The 18,136-nt window shown below is 35.9% G+C and overlaps 1 protein-coding gene across 4 annotated transcripts in view; it reads right to left on the bottom strand.

The window, feature by feature from the left end:
• Window positions 1-18,136, bottom strand: part of ABCC9 (ATP binding cassette subfamily C member 9) — a 132,179-nt gene that overhangs the window by 12,309 nt on the left and 101,734 nt on the right. For all 4 annotated transcript variants that reach the window (XM_017522963.2, XM_017522965.2, XM_037736492.1 and 1 more), the window contains 6 exons: window positions 16,401-16,503; window positions 5,739-5,840; window positions 4,783-4,903; window positions 3,383-3,513; window positions 2,257-2,335; window positions 243-351 (listed from right to left, as the gene is read on the bottom strand). In XM_017522963.2, the coding sequence (XP_017378452.2) occupies window positions 243-351; window positions 2,257-2,335; window positions 3,383-3,513; window positions 4,783-4,903; window positions 5,739-5,840; window positions 16,401-16,503 (645 nt within the window). The remainder of the gene's footprint in view (window positions 1-242; window positions 352-2,256; window positions 2,336-3,382; window positions 3,514-4,782; window positions 4,904-5,738; window positions 5,841-16,400; window positions 16,504-18,136) is intronic.

Below are 18,136 nucleotides of genomic sequence, written 5' to 3' on the forward strand. Positions count from 1 at the left end.
AGAGGACAAAATGGCTTTTATAGAAGCAAACTGAAAGGGATGAAATCTCCTAGAAGCATAATTTTTATAGGTTAATTTAGCAACTCTAGGCTTTTCCAATCCAGATTGTTGGACAGCATATTTGATTTTGTTGTTCTGATAGCAGTTCACTCATACCTGAAAAATGACTCTGAGTAAAACCTTTCTAAGAGTCAAAGGCTAAATCCTAAGGCACACAGATGTTTGCTGAACATGTTACCTACCTAATGGAACCACTGAATAGTATTGGATCCTGCAGAATGATTGAAAGTCTAGAACGTAGTGTGTGCAGTGGTAATTTAGAAATGTCTATCCCATCGATGACAATTTTTCCTGTTAAGGAGAAACAGAAATTACAGGCATGTAGCAAAGTAACAAGTAAAATAATATTTGTTCACAAATTAAAAGTTCTTTCCTAGTTCAGGGTTGAAATTCAGAAGACCAGCTTTTCCATTTAAGTGTTAAAAACATCATGTGTCTCTAAAAAAAAATACACGTTTGGTGATGGTTTGTTTTTCTTATGTATTTCTCCTAAAGGAATTCAGAATTTTTATTTGGTTTATGTGATCATACCAACCAAAAAGTACTTTTACCCCTTACTGAGTCCTTTCCCTTCTTGTATTCCCTTTATCCTCCTTCCCACTTTATTTCTCTTTGTGAGATTTATCAGAATCTGATATTCTATACACCTTTACTTATCTTTTTAATTGTCTGTTCCTCAACTAGAATATAGACTCTTTGAAAACCAGAATCTTTGTCATTCATTCCTATATTGATTTAATGGTACAATGCATTACAAATAGAAAAGAAAGTTCTGTGATATGAATATAAAGTTTTAATAAATTTCTCCATACTGCATATGGACTCATAGAGATTTGTGCAGTCTGGATGTTGTTTCTCCACCGTCATGTATGCAGTTAATCATATCACTTTTATGCAGAGACCATATTGCCCCGTGCGATAAGATGTCAGGCTTAGAATGGTAGCTGGAGTCCTTTTACCAGATAGATTTAAGAGCAGGCAAGGGTGATTAGCTTAACTTATGTCTTTCAAGAATAATAGATTAGAAATAATAAATTATGTATTAAAATCTTAATAGCCTACTGCTATTAAAATGAGAATAAATCACTGATAGTGTTCACATGGGACCTGAAATCATGTGTCTGGACTCATGAGGATCAGGCTAACCTAACATGATCAGTCATAAACGTAGTGTTTTAATGAAAAATATCAATTGATTTTGATCACTTAATTGCCTTATAACTTTAATCCCACTGAAAGTCCTTAAAGTATCTGTACATTATTACTAGCCATGGAAAAGTAAGCTGCTAACCTAGTGACAGAAGTTTATCTTGTTCCTGAATCTAAACCCCAAAGAAATTACACTTACTATAGTTCCATGTTGTTCATAAACTGACCTCTTTATCTCACAGAGCTGTGGTGTAGATTAAATTCAATAATATAAACTGTCAAGTACAATAAACATGCAAAGTGCTGCAATCATCATCATCATTACAGATAATAACAGTAAGCACTTCCTGTACTGTCAAGTACAGTAAGTTTGGTCAAGTTTATTGCTGGATCCTCTTTCATTCAAGATACTTTATGTGCTGGCCTATTTATAGGCCATCTGATAGACTTAATTGTGTGACTTTTTTTTAAAAACAAAGGTTAAATTGTTTCTATGCTCTTGTGTATCATATTATTAATAATTTGGTGGATGAATAAATAGCTGTGTACATTGCTATCATGAGCTTTATCACTTTACAGCAAAGGTTGCCTCCTCACAAAATGTTCAATGTCATTAAACCATGACATTAAGCAGATGATGGTAAGAGTCATGTACCAAAATTTAAAAGGCAGTTTACTAATCTCCTAGCACTTTTTTCCTTTGTTGGAAAGAGATATATGTTTAGTCTAAAGGAAGCAAGGCAGTTGTCCTTCCTCTTCCTTTCTCTTGAAATGCCACCTCCACCTACTGCCATTCAAAGTGGGTGGCCTTGTTTTCATTTTACCAGTTTATTAAAATGCTTTAAGGATCATCAGTTTATTTCCCTAATTCTATGTCCTTTCTTTACTTTTGGGCTGTTTATTTGGGATATCTGCCTTGAACCATGTGCAAAACACAAAGTCCTTATAAATATTTGCTTTTTATTTCTGCAGGATTAGGTAAATTGATTTTTTTTTTTTAAAGGAAAGCACCACATGGCCACTTAAAAAATTTAGTTAGCAACTCACCATCAAATATATCAACCATTCTGAAGAAAGCCAGAGATAAGGATGATTTCCCACTGCCAGTGCGACCGCATATGCCCACCTATGAAAACAGCTGTCACTCAAGAGAAGAAGACTCAAAGGACAGAAGATTAGCTTAAGTTTTGTGTTTTAATTTAAACAAGATATTATGATAAAACTATATCTAAATAATTACATTATAGATATTTTTTCTTAGGTCTACATTATGAATTATCATCAAGATAAAAACAGGCTGGGCACAATGGCTCACACGTGTAATCCCAACACTCTGGGAGGCTGAGGCAGGTGGGTCACTTGAGGTCCGGAGTTCTAGACTAGCTTGGGCAATATTGAAAAACCCCATCTCCACAAAAATTAACTGGGTGTGTTGGTGTGTGCCTGTAGTCCCAACTACTTGGAAGGTTCAAGTGGGAGAATAGCTGGAGCCCAGGAGGTCAAGGCTGCAGCAATCCATGATCATGCTACTGCACTCCAGCCTGGGTGAAAGAACAAGACCCTGTCTCAACAGAATGAAAATGTACAAACAGTTCTCACCAAATCTTCGATTTCATTCTAATTATTTTTATTTCCATGTGGTTGCATTGTTTTTCCTTCATGGCTTTTTTTTTTTTTTTTTTTTTNGTATATTGTTGCACTAACAAATAATGATTTCCATGTTATCTTAGAAGTGATGGTTTTATAACAAAAAGTAGAATGAGTTCATTTTCTTCTGCCCACTGTTCTTTTTATAATAACAAAAATAAGTCATTTGGGAACTAGACTTACTATGAATGCAGAGGTTCCCAATGGGATGGCTAATTGGCAGCAGCCAGAAGACAGATATTTTTTAAAACATGCCTATTGTTGACTTTTCTGATCTTCATGGGAGACTAGTGAATTACAATATGACTTGGAGAACATGTACTGTAGTCTGATCCTATCTGTATTTTTTTTTGTTTGTTTGTTTTTATGCAGATAAAATTTGACCTACGCCAGGTAGGGAATATTAATGTGAGCCCAGTGAGAATATGCTTACTTGGCTGGGAAGTCTGAAGAGCTTAGGCAGTAAAAAACCAGATTCCGTTGGAGGTTTTATGTATACAACAAATCAAATGCAGTGATTTCATACCTTTTGTCCAGGTTTGATGTAAGCCTTGACGTGTTTAAGAACAGGTTTCAGATTATTTTCATATCTGACACACAGATCATGTATCTTGATCTCCCCTTCTTGTGGCCAATGTTCTGGAACTTGAGAAGGATCTGGAGGATGAGGAGGGGAAATAGATAGATAATAGGTAGATAGAGACAGATGTAGAAAGAAATGTATGCATACTTAAATACATTAATACATATATACTTTTTTTTTTCTAAATTTAAAGTAATACTGAACAAAACTATGTGGCAGGTTTTTAAAAAAATTTAAATCATATTCAAATCAATTCAAATCATAAACACCTTTTGATTTAGCACTTTTAAGACAGTTTTTTCATGTTTATTTTTGGAGCCTTAACCATCATCATGTCTCTTTAGCATTCCATCACTCAATTCTAGTCAAAGTGGACAGAGATAGTTCATTTGTGAATTGATTTATTTGTTCAGTCAGTTGATCATTAAACACCTAGGTTCCTAAAAAGTGAGAGGTACTGTACAAGGTGCTGGGAATGTGGAGATGAAAGACACAGCTCAAGGTGCTTGCTCTATTCTTGGGGAAGGGTCCAGTAGGTCAGCACCTACAAGTACTTCATGGAGGCCCATGATGAGGGCAAACCTATGGTGCTCTGGGAGCATGGATGGTGCTAACCTCAGAGGTCCAGGAGGGCACCAAGAGGAACCAGTTCCTGAGATGAATCTTAGAGGATGGGAGATGGGGAAATTTATTTTAAATATATGCACATAGGAGAACAAAGAGGAAAAGAAAGTCTAGCATTTAGTGTGGCCAGAGTAAAAGTGGTGCAGGTGGATGACAAGAAATGGGACAAGATAGGTGGGCACGGGTTGGCTAATGAAAGGCTCATGATGTTAGCTAAGTGTTCTGGATTTTGTCCTTGAAGAGCTAGGTGGCTGTTGAAAGATTTAGGTAAAGGAATGCCTTTTAAGCTTGAGATTGGCATTAATAAAGATTATTCTGTTTTCAGTATTGAATTTCCTGCCAGTCTTATTCTAGCAAAGTTAAGAATCTCAGTAAGTATTTCAGATCTAAATTTTTGACATCTAAGTTAATGATGTCTTGAGAAAGATAATATAATAGTTTATAGCTTAGGTCAGCAATTAATGTAATAAAGCCCTATTTTTATAACCCACTTTAAATTTCATTAAATAATCCTTGTTTGGACTCTGTCTGGTTTTATCCAAGACTTTTCAGCCTAAAGAGTCATATCTTTACAGGTGCACATAATAAGCAAAGCCAAGATGAGAGACAGTTTTCTGGATATTGAAGTGGAAAGCAAATGCAAAAACAGCAATATGACCAACACACAATAATATTTGTTTAAAATGAATATTTAAGTGAAACAATATTTAGAGCAATACCCATGGTGCCTTCATAGTTCTCTGACTCCATAGTCAGGAAACTGTTCACTTTCTTCACTGCACCCATCTGGACCTCCAGGTCAGCCAAGTTCCTCACAACCCAATTCAAATAATTGGTTATCTGTGCCAGGTGATAAAAAACTTTTAAAAATAAATTAAAGTAAGAAATTGTGGTAATTACTAGAAATTTTGGAATGGGTTAACTTGGACTATTAGTGTATGTGTATGGTACAACTCATAAGTGCTACAGAATATTAGAGACCACGGAGAATGTGATGCAATATATCAGCAAAGAAGGTGTCTGCTGCCTTTAAGGGTCCATAAGTGTCACCATTTTGTGAATTGTCCTCTAATTTCCCTGCACGATGGATAGTGGTATACACTACTGTTTGTACTTATCTCGTGTATATTCACATTCATTGTAGTGTCCCCAACTGGGTTGTGTACAACTCAGGAAAGGGATCCCAAATAGCCTTGAGAGTACTCTGACCACAAGATCTGGGATGTTTTTAAAAATTGGTTCACAAGGTAGAATTGAATCGAAACTATACTATAAAGCTGGGGTTGGGCCCCAATCTACTATTATTTGCAAGATGTAATCTTGTTATGAATTTAAACCTCTCCTCTAATGTCCATGAATAAGAGTTGATAATAACTATAGAAAGAACCTCCAACTGCACAAAGTGAGATTTCTTTCCCTTTCTTTCTTCTAAAAATGAGATACATGTGCACAACATGCAGGTTTGTTACATAGGTATATATGTGCCATGATGGTTTGCTGCACCTATTGACCGACCCTCTAACTTCCCTCCCCTTGTCCCCCATCCCCCAATAGGTCCTAGTGTGTATTGTACCCCTCTCTGTGTCCATGTGTTTTCAATGTTCAACTCCCAGCTATCAGTGGGAACATGTGGTGTTTGGTTTTCTGTTTCAGTGATGTTTTTATCCATACTTACCGTAAGTGCATACAGAAGACCCAAGCCTACCAATCCAGAATTCGAAGACCCACTAATGGATGCAATAGATGCAGTGAGGACAATGCAAGCTCCCAGATAATCCTTTGAAAAAGCAAGAGAAAATATTAAAAGATTACTCCCAAGTTCTTTTTTTTTTTTTTTTTTTTGAGACGGAGTTTCACTCTTGTTACCCAGGCTGGAGTGCAATGGTGCAGTCTCGGCTCACCGCAACCTCCGCCTCCTGGGTTCAGGCAATTCTCCTGCCTCAACCTCCTGAGTAGCTGGGATTACAGGCACGCGCCACCATGCCCAGCTAATGTTTTGTATTTTTAGAAGAGATGGGGTTTCACCATGTTGACCAGGATGGTCTCGATCTCTTGACCTCGTGATCCACCCGCCTTGGCCTCCCAAAGTGCTGGGATTACAGGTGTGAGCCGCCGTGCCCAGTGGCTCCCAAGTTCTTAAACCAAATATTTCAATCTACTTACAGAGGTGATCACTAAAGGAATACACATCATTCCATGTGCATCCTGTTAAGTTTCAGAGGAGGAATACCTAAGATGTGTTAGAATAAAACTTGCAGTAATAGAGCTGCAATAGACAGTGATTCCATGCTCTCACTAGATAGATAGATAGATAGATAGATAGACAGACGGATAGATAGACAGATAGATAGATATGGGTTCACAGAAGTTAAACATCTTGCCAGAAGTTAAGAAGTTAAGCTACTGTTGGTGGCACAACGAGGATCAGATGTAGGGCTTCCTTTTTTTCCCCCTGACTTTCTACAATATTGAGTTGCCAGATAAGCAGTTATTTTTGGACCTGATTTTCTAGCTCAGATTTCGTGTGTGTTTATGTCAGGATTGTGATGAGCTCCTCTGTGTGGTGTAGTGAGGCCCTTGCAGAAATTTGTCTCTGGTTAACTTGTTGGGATTTGTATTTGGTTGATGCAAAAGCCATGGCAAAAAACCCACAATTACTTTTGCTGCAACCTAGTATTTGAACTTTTTGTCAACTGTCTGGACTGAGAGTCTGGGACACTAAAACTACAGCTTTCACATAAATAAGAATAAGGGCTTTATTTGCTCAGATAGTACAAGTATGGGCATGTCTTAATGTATTTAAATAGTGTATGATTCAATTATAAACTCTTTTCCAAAATTAAAACAATTCTTTAATAACAGCCTCAAATTCATATAAAAGATGGGGACACCTGTCCATTTCTTAACGCTTTCTTTTTATCCCACTTCCCAGCGCTCTCTTGGGTATTGTTCTGTCTCATCATTTAAAAAAGAAATTCTAAAAACTTCTCATTAGTGTCACATGTCCCAAAAGCATGTAGAATTTGAGATATGGTCACTTTCTAGAATTATCTCAAGTCTCATCCCACTGGTGAACTCCTTCTCTAGCCAGATTTGTCTCTGGTTCCTCAAAAAAAAAATCTCACAACTAGATAATAACATATTAATGACAGTAATGGAATGTTGAACATGCTGAAGTCAAAGAATGAAGTTTCTCAAATGAACTCACATGTATACATTCCGGCCTCTTTTAAAAACAGCTCTAAAGATCAAACTGTTGGAGAACTATCAATGGTCCCAGCCTTGGAATCAGAATCTGGGTTCAGACACTGACTTTGCCAGTTAGTAGTTAATGAGCTTAGACAAGCAATTTAAAACTCTCTGAGACTCAATTTCTTCCCGGGAAAATAAATCATATTTAATTCACAAGGATTTTTAAAAGAATAAAAATGTTAAATACCAGTTAGATTTCCCTATCTACATGTACCAAGATGTCTTTTTTTTTTCCCATTTGGATAATTTTCAGATGTTTCAAGCAAGCTTAAAAATTTGTATGTATCATAAAACATCAAAGTTTAAAGCAGGCACTAAAATTCAATTCCATATTGATGCTCATGATCTTTACAAAGATTAAAGGAAGAAAATCCATAGTTAATCCTTTGAGGCAATAAATTCCACAGAGGTAGTAAGTACTTCTTTGATTGCCTCTTCGGATGTATCCTTTTCGTAACAACTTGCCATATCCCTATCAGACAGTCTTTCTCTTTTCCTCTTTATTTGAATTAACTACATGAATGCAGAGTTTAAGCAGTCGGGATGTTCTCCTGCAGTTTATACATACCAGTGTGCTCCCAAATACTTCTAAAATATTTACAGCAATATGAATTTTTTCCTTTCAGCCATTTGGTGTAAAGTTAACACTACCAAATTTATGTTATACATTGCTATTTCCATATTATTTTTTCTAAAAGTCTCATAGAGTTTCCGTAATAAGTTGCAGAAAGTAAATTAGTACCAGAAAAATCCTTCCAGCAAGGTATGCCTGGCTTGACATTAAAAGAAAATATTTGTCATCTGGCTTCTGAGAAATATCTGTGGGTGGTGTATGTTAAGGGTTTGAGGTGAGGTACTTCTTTTATTAACTTCTATTCTCTACTTCCTGCCAGCTGACTTCATTCATTCATTCATTCTTTTAAAAATGTAAGTCAGGTCATATAACTCCCCTATTTAGAATTAACAACGGCTTCCTATTATAATACATTCAAACTCAGATAGATTACAAAGCCTTTTAAGATATAGTCTGGATTTTGTTCCCTGTCTACTCGGACCTCATCTGAGATTACTTTCCTGCTCTTTCACTATATTCCAGCCACACTAGCCTCTTTCCTATTCCTGGGAATACATCAACTTTATTTGTGCCAATGACTGCCTGAAATACTTGTCAACAGGTCTCTGATACCTGGCTCCTTCCCATCATTTGAGTGTCAACTCCAATCACCTCCTTGGAGTTTTCCTTTCTTGGTCCCTAACTCCAGCTCTGTGCCTCTTCTCTATCCCACTGTCCTGTTTTATTTTCCTCAAAGCACTCTGAAGTGTATGAAGTGATCTTATTTGCTTGTTTACATGTTTATTGTCTGTCTACTCTCATTAGAATCTAAGTTCCATGAGGACAGGGTCTTTGAATTTTTACCGCTATTATCTCCAGTAATAGGAATAATGCTACATACATTGATTGTAAAGCTTCAGTACTTTGTGGAGTAAATGATTAGATAAATTCACCCCTTCATAAAACATTCACTGAGTTTTTCTATGAGCTGAATATATTTTCCGACTTGGGGCTTCTCCCGACTTTGCTTTTGGATTTATATGAATCATTTAAGGCTCTACCAATCTCATATCCAGATTTTAAAAGTTAAACATGTAAAGATATTACCAGGGTACATTTTTTCGTAAAGTGGGAAGTCTAACACAGAGTTTTACAATCTTTTAAACCCCTCTTCCATTTAGAACTGTAATATGACTGTCTCTTAAAAAGCTTTGCTATGTGTGTTAGGGGTTATTTCCTTTTCTAAAGTGAAAAGTACTTTTACCTAAGCCATGAATTTCATCATTCAGTTCCAAATTATTACATTTTTTTTACTATTTTAATTGTGGGGAAAAACTCATAAAATATTGTTGCTGTGTTTTTTATAAATAATAGATCTGGACTAGAATAGAACAAGGTCATAATCTGAGACACTGAAACAACAAAAACCACTGGGTCTAAAAAAATGGAAAATAAGCAGTAGACATAATATGAATATAAATATAATAAAGGAAATGTAAAACATTATGCACTCAATTTCTCTCTCGTAAGTTTAGTTTACTATGGAAATCTTTGTGCTCTATACTGGGCTCCTGAATTCACTCACTGTAAAGAGTAAAATGGTAGATTCAATTAGGTGATAATTTTAACTATTTTCTATTGAATTAAAATGATAATTCTGGTAACAGATAGGTAGTCTTATTCTTGCAAAAGGGCCAGCAAAAGAAGTAAAAACAGATGATGGGAGAAAAGGTAGAAGGCTCATCAGTAAGTTGTAGTCAATATATATTTTCTACATCTCTTTCATGTGGGCACAGAAAATATAATATTTTCAAAACTATTTGTATAATTTTCAATCTGATCAGTAAATATTACTAGTTATTAGGCCAGTAATCAGAACATGCTCAAATTCATATATTAAAATATTTTGGAAATAATATTTTTGACCCTTCAGCAAAAGAAAGGCATAGCTTTTTGAGGCATATTTTATAGCAAAACTTTGCAGAAGAGAAACTGATTTTCAAAATCTAAAATCTATTAAATTCAAATAGATATTATACCTTGAAAGCCAATATGTCTGTAGTTTAGTGCCTATAACAAAGTTATTTTATTATAAGAACACTTTAAAACTTTTTTTTAAAAGAAAAAGCTATTCATGCTCTCTTTTAATTATACTAACTAAATACCTTCCAGCTCACTCCTGGATTATTATCAGTGCTAAAAACTGTTTGTTTTTTTTAAAGTACTGGAAATATTTTAGAGACTTCTGATCAGAATTTCATCTTGATCAGTAGATGGCTCTATGAATACCACCACAAAACTGAGAAAGGGTAGAGTAAAAATGCTCCCCAAATCATTGAGATATATTTTAGCTCCTTTGTATATTACACTTTTCAAAAAATACACAGCAAAATCACTAAATTTCAATCATTTCTCTTCAAATATTATAGTAGTATAGAAATGTGAAATTAATAGCTAACATAAAAGCTTTCGTTAGTTCTCCATTTTTCACTTCCTTTACTGTTAAACTTAACAAGTTTAATGAATCACAAAGTGACCCTATGGTTACACCTTTCCATTGCTCTGCAAATCTGTGAATAGCAAAACGGCTTAGAGGCAATAAATTAAGAAAGAGAAGCAGATGGTCTAAATAACTTTCCCAGAAGACAGCAAATACTTAGGGATCACTAATAGCATTTATTCTTCTGCTATGACCTTACACATCCTAAGCCATCTACTCAGTGAAAAACACCTTCCATCCAAATGATACAATGAAATGAGAGATTCAACTTAGGAAACAGAAGCTACAACATAGACGAATCATCTACCTTCAAAAGAGGGCTTTTACCTGTATAATAGTAAATTATAACTTTCATCAATTTTGTGAATTCAATACTCCCCACCAGAAGATTTACATGTCAAAAGAGAGCCCTCTTTTCAGATTTCTAGTGATTCAAAGACATCTATCTGTATTTGGAATTATAATGAAAATTATAATTCTCTATAAAGCAGTCTGGTAAGCGGTTAAGAACAACCGAAAAGTATATGATCCATCTCCTTCATACAGCACTCAGGAACACATTATGGTACCACTGGGTGTCTGCAAGAATATATTAAGGCCTCCAAATTACGAGATCAGTGCATCCCTATCTGGCATTGAATTGTGAACACACTATAAAACAGTGTTATCTCACAAAACAGACTCTTGTGCAAGCTCACCCTAAAGACCATTTTCACTTTAGCCTATTGACTAAAGACTTTATTTTTGGCTTCTTGAGGAGAATTTTCTTTTATCCTTTCACCACACAGCAAGACAAAGCCTTGGAAAGACAGCCTTTAGATAAAGTTACACCATTTTCGCAACTGAAAAAACCAATGCCAAAGAACTGGAATTGTTTAGTGCAAAGGGATGAAGAGAAAACACTGTGCTGAACAAAGAACGTAAGCAGCATTCAGAGGTTAGGCTGTAGTGACACACTGCACTGAACCACGGCCGGCTTCAGTTAGCACCCAGAGGAAAAACAGTCCCCTCTGCTGCCAAAGCAACTCCGGTGGCCACAGTCTAGCTGCTTTCTACCAGCCAAATTATAGTTTCTTCTTTTTTTGATTTGAGTGGGTTATGGCCTTTATTGTTTTTCCCAATTTAAAATGAATATGAAATCAATATGGTGGGCAAGGCCAGATTTTCCATAGGGAAAACTGCACAGAGAAAGAGGATAAAATCATGATTGTCTTAACTCTTACTTAAGATGAATGGTAAAAGAAAAGAAAGTTCTCTCTATATATATTTTTTAAAATAATTATTTTGAGATAGTTTCCATGAATACCTAGTTTATTGAGAGTTTTTAGCATGAAAGATGTTGAATTTTATCGAAGGCTTTTTCTGCATCTATTGAGATAATCATGTGGTTTTTGTCTTTGGTTCTGTTTATGTGATGGATTACGTTTATTAATTTGCATATGTTGAACCAGCCTTGTATCCTATGGGTGAAGCCAACTTGATCGCGGTGAATAAGCTTTTTGATGTGCTGCTGGATTCGGTTTGCCAGTATTTTATTGAGGATTTTCACATCGATGTTCATCAGGAATATTAGCCTGAAATTTTCTTTTTTTGTTGTGTCTCTGCCAGGTTTTGGTATCAAGATGATCCTGGCCTCATAAAATGAGTTAGGGAGGAGTCCCTCTTTTTCTATTGTTTGGAATAGTTTCAGAAGGAATGGTACCAGCTCCTCTTTGTACCTCTGTTAGAATTCGGCTGTGAATCGATATGGTCCTGGGTTTTTTTTGGTTGGTATGCTATTAATTACTGCTTCAATTTCAGAATGTTATTGGTCTATTCAGGGATTTGACTTCTTCCTGGTTTAGTCTTGGGAGGGTGTATATGTACAGGAACTTATCCATTTTTTCTAGATTTTCTAGTTTATTTGCATAGAGGTGTTTATAGTATTCTCTGATGGTAGTTTGTATTTCTGTGGGATCAGTGGTGATGTCCACTTTATCACTCTTTATTGTGTCTATTTGATTCTTCTCTCTTTTCTTCTTTATTAGTCTGGCTAGCGGTCTATCTATATTGTTAATCTTTTCCAAAAAACCAGATCCTGGATGCATTGATTTTTTTGGAGGGTTTTTCATGTCTCTATCTCAACATATGAAAAAAAAGCTCATCATCACTGGTTATTAGAGAAATGCAAATCAAAACCACAATGAAATACCATCTCACACCAGTTACAATGATGCTTATTAAAAAGGAAACAACAGACGTTGGAGAGGATAGGGAGAAATAGGAATGCTTTTACCTTGTTGGTGGGAGTGTAAGTTAGTTCAACCATTGTGGGAGACAGTGTGGCTATTCCTCAAGGATCTATAACCAGAAATACCATTTGACCCAGCAATCACGTTACTGGGCATAAATCCAAAGGATTATGAATCGTTCTACTATAAAGACACACACACATGTATGTTTATTGCAGGACTGTTCACAATAGCAAAGACTTGGAACCAACCCAAATGCCCATCAATGATAGACTGGATAAAGAAAATGTGGCACATATACTCCATGGAATACTACACAGCTACAAAAAAGGATAAGTTCATGTCCTTTGCAGGGACATGGATGAAGCTGGAAATCATCATTCTCAGCAAACTAACACAGGAACAGAAAACCAAACATCACATGTTCTCACTCATAAGTGGGTGTTGAACAATGAGAACACATGGACATAGGGAGGGGAACATCACACATCAGGGCCTGTCAGGGGGTGGGGGAACTAGGGGAGGAATAGCATTAGGAGAAATACCTAATGTAGATGACAGGGTGATGGGATCAGCAAACCACCATGGCACGTGTATACCTATGAAACAAACTTGCACATTCTTGCACATGTATCCCAGAATTTAAAGTATAATAATAATAATGATAATGATAAACAAAAATTAGATGAGGTTCAGAGAACTTCCCAAATTCAACAAAAGGTATTTCTACTCTGGTTTCTCTCTCTTCTTTCTTGGGATTTCCTGTTAATAGCAGTGACATGGCTTTGGAAAGTTAAAACTCGGCATGAAGAAGAAGGGTGGAAAAACATGGCCACAGAAAGCAATTATACCATGTTTTCTCCTGTTTCCATGATTGCTCTGAGTCCATGAATTAGAGTTGGTGAAATCTGAGTGAAATCCTGCTTGCCTCTTCTAATTTATACCCAGTGAATTGACCTTCTTTGTACCATTTTGGTTGCTTTCCTGGTCTGGGAACTCTAAGAATATTTGCTAGAAGCAGATATTAATGTGAACTTAGTAAGTAATATGACAAAGGGAGGGGGTTGTGTTGATGCCATAGATAAGATCAATGCAGATGTGCCAGGCCAAATAGAAATTTTAATTACTTTAAAAAAATCTATTACAAGGCAGCTGTGGGGTGTAGAGAACAGTTCATACCCTAGTCTCCAAGGTCCTGTATCTCAGCTTCATTTTTCTCACACAAGATCCAGTTATTCCAAACTAAAATTGTGTCTCTAATGATATGGACATGCCCACAGAAGCACAGTAGTAATGAGGCCATTTATATGCACACAATTGAGAGAAAAGGTTATTTCCCAGGAGAAGTTATCTACTTTATTTGACACTCCTATTGTGGTGTATGTTCTTGGATTATAGCATTTATATTTAAATACACCCGGTTCCAATAAAAACTCTCAGTTTACTCAGAAGAGCAGAGTGACAGTGAATCTGACTGGTCTCACAATGGATCTCTGAGATTGTCTAGAGGTGTGTGTGTGTGTGTGTGTGTGTGTACACGTGTTCACCCATATGAAGTTACTGACAAATAAATACAACAGATGGAGGCGAATCATACACCAAGGACCTTCAACCTTGACTTCTGTCAGCAGATATGGCTGGAACTTTGCAATAAATCAACAAAAGTTTCTTGCCAAAATATATCTTTGCCCATCAGAAATAAAAGTAAAATACTTCTTAATTTTGTATTAATTTTTAAGAGAGAGTTCTAGTAATAAGACTAGATTAAAAATCTTGGAAGGATGCTAATACACAGAAAGCAAAAAGAAGACATAGTAACAAATGTATTACAAAGTAACCAAATGAATGGCCCATTCTGCCCTTCCTGTTTAAAGTGACAGTATTTTGTTTTTTGCAGGTGAAATTCAAAATATAGAATTCAAGATACAGATTCTATTATATTCAGGCTGCTTTTTCACATGGGGGTTAAAGTATTGGGTTGTGAGTCAAACTAAACTAAACCATTTTGAGTTTGGCTGCTGTTCCTTTCTAATTTTTCCTGACCTTCCTTTTCTTGGCAGTCTTAGGACTCTAATATCTTGTCTTCTGGCTATGAGAACACAGCACATGATTTGCTTGAAGATTTGTGTTCGACACTTATCCATTAACCTGACAGCAGGAAGTGCTAAAGAGCAGAAACAGGAGTCGGTCACACCCTCACCTCAAGTCCAAGGCAAACATGCTTGCCCCTAAAAGACATACTTGATCTTCAAGTTCAGGAAAGCCAGATACAAAGGCAACTACTAACATTTCGCCCTTATGACTTTGGGACATTCTTTCAGTAAGCTGTTTCATCAGTAATTATAATATTAGTGTATGATTTGTTCCTTTATAGAACAACAGAAGAAATCACTCACACACACACACAAACACACACACTCCAAAGAGAAGCTCAAAACAAGGAATTAAAACAAGAAATTATGGAATTATTGTTTAGATAGGGTTTAGGAATCATGTTTTGGTTTTCTGATAAATTCTAAGTAATACTTCACTTGCCTTTATGTTATCTATAAGTAATTCCCAAGAAACTCTGCCCTGCCATCTTCCAAATGTGACGGTTACCTGGAGGGAATTTATCAGTAACCAATGCTTCTATCAAAAATCGGTAAAAAAATAACTGTGTTGTCCTGTTGAATATTTTCTATATAATGATTAATATAGTATGAGAATCTCTGTAAACCAGTGAGAAATCATGATAACTAAAGCTCACAAGGATGTTCAAGATTCTAGATTAATCTGTATCCGTCAATCAACTACTCAGATTTTAGCTTGGGCTCCTTCATTTCTACCCTATTAAATTCCCTTTACCATCTTCCTTCTCTTTTCTGTTGTGTTTTGAAAGAAAGCCTGCACGTTAGTGCAACACAATTAGTGGGAATAAGATTCTTCCAATAGTACAGATCAACATGCTTTTTCTTTTCAAAACTGGCAAATACTCATTTAAAAAATTACACTAAATCCACCATTACCACCAAAGTGGCTTATGCATGTTTTGGATTGCACAGACTAGAAACTATATTCCTTGCCTTTTGGAATGTCTGTCTCATCTCGCCTGTTTGATATTCCAGCTCATTGGCTTATGAACCCCCTACCAGGGCAGGTTCTGTTTCCATTCATTATTTGTCCATGCATGCATTTGAAAAACATTTCTTGAATGCATTTGCCAATAATAGGGGATTTATGTGACTTTTAATCTAATGCCCATACAAGGTATACATTCTTATTTTGTTGATGAGAAACTGGAACTAAAATTAACTTGCTAGACCAAGTCTGTATGATACCAAAGCTTGTGCTTATTCTTCTACATTATGCAAGACAGAAGGCAATGGATGATTAACTATCGTTTCTACATTTTGTGCTAACATGACCCTCCACTGGCTTAAAACATAGAAAGTTGCCATCCTTCCAGGCAGGACCAATTCAGGGAAGGAAATGAGTACATCTGTTCACTTGCCAAATGAGCTCTTTTGGAAAAAAAAATTGAAGTTATACAAATATTTGCCATTCCATTAACTTATATGATCTAGAGACTAATGAACATAAAATGAATTTTTGCTTTTGGGGCTATTTGTCTTTTCATTAGCTAAAACATTATGACAAACTTCATCTGTAACATAAACAAACCTGAGCTATTTTAAAGTCCAGAAAATGTGAAACTAGTGCCGAGTCTCAGTGGAAGACTACTTTTTACAACTGTCTGCCTCTTTGCAGCAGGCGTCTTCTCTATTTGGTTTCCATTTCGAAATCATGAAATGAACGTACCGTCCTGACCTCCAGCCATCTGTTGGCAGCTGAGAGAAATAAGTAGGCAATGTTGTTTGTATCTGTCAGTTCCAGCATACGTTGTTTAAATCTGGTTTCATGCCTGCAGAAAACAAGAATAATACAATGTTAACCACACAACAGGAGAGGTAATAAAAAACAGTCACACTTACTGCTACACTATTTACTCAACATAGTGACACACTAATGGCATGGAATGATCAGTAAATAGATTTCTGCTTCAAAATAAAGACCAGTTGCTACTGCTCTTTGCATTCTTAGTAGAGATGGTGTGGTCAAGTGTTTATTTCCTTTCTTACACCCTTACTAAAAAAAAATGTCCTTCTAATACAACATTGCATTAAAAATCAGCTCATGCATTTCCACATAATTATTGTAGCCATGAGAACAAAGCATAGCCTACTACATTAAAAAGGCCTTACAAAAACCAAGATAAATTGTATAAAAATGCAACTCTACTGACTTTTTGTGGCATTTATTTTACTTTTCCAAACAACAGAGTTAGAGTTGGGTGGGAGATGCCGGATCAGAACCAGCGAAGACAGAAAACTATGCACTTGCAATTGGCAAAAATGTACTTTTAAAATTCTCTTTTTGCCTAATGTTTCTGGGAACCAAAGAAAAAAATACTCAGGTGGTGACAAGTAGAGGATGAGGGACACTAGAGATGATGGGAAATATTCTTGTTAAATATCTATACCCCCAAATTCTAAAGTATTTGTAAGGTTGTTCATTACATAGAAGGAACTTGGTCTGTGTACTTTCAGGGTTCTATGATATATATAGTTTGGATATTGATCTTCAACAAATTAATTATTGTTGTGCAGTAAAATCACACCAAAATTCTGTGTAACTTATTTTATACATGAAACTGTCACTAAAAGCCTTATCCATTTAACCATCTGAGCCACTATCTATCTCAAAGAAATTCTAGCAACATGCTAAAAAAAAATCTTCTCTAAATCACAAAAATAGTCTCTTTTCATTTCTCAATTATTTTCCCTGAATAACAAAAACAATGGAAGGCTGGATAATACAATAAAAATAACCGGTTTGAAGGTGAGGAAAATACCAAATTAAAACGTGATTTATTCTCTCTCTGCAGCCAAAGCTTATCTTATAGAGACCTCCCATCTATGGGTTATGTTTGCAAGAAATAAACAAACTTCATCATCTGACAAAACGGCAGTGATTCCTTCTTGATAAAAGACTTCCCCGATGCCCCCTCAAAATTTTCAATTAAAATTGTAAAATTTTATAGTTAATCATCACATGTCAAAGAATGAAGAAATCCTGGGTGGGGTGTCCACTTGGCCCAATGAAGTGATCCATACAGGCCAATATAAAGCAGACGCTTGATATCTATCCAATCAATCTGATCATTACAATATGTCAAAAAAGACAGATAATTCAGTTGGACAGTAAGATCTTATCTACAATAATCGAGAACTCAACAATCATAGCCAACTAATTACCTCACTTTGAGTTGAGTATCCGTGGCCCAAATGCCATGCTGCCACGGACAGGAGGACCTGGCCTGAATGGCAACACTCTGCTGTGGGACTAAGCAGCTCAAGCTTACCCTCTAGCTCCAGCTGACCCTTTTAGGGATGAATATAGAAAATAACTAAAGGGCAAGGGGGACATTCAAAGAGTTATAGGATTTACTGCAACAGAGAACATGAACCATAAAGATTATCTGTCTGTCTGTCTGT

Source organism: Cebus imitator, unplaced genomic scaffold, assembly GCF_001604975.1.
Source record: "Cebus imitator isolate Cc_AM_T3 unplaced genomic scaffold, Cebus_imitator-1.0 Scaffold25, whole genome shotgun sequence".
Classification (NCBI taxonomy): Eukaryota; Metazoa; Chordata; class Mammalia; order Primates; family Cebidae; genus Cebus; species Cebus imitator.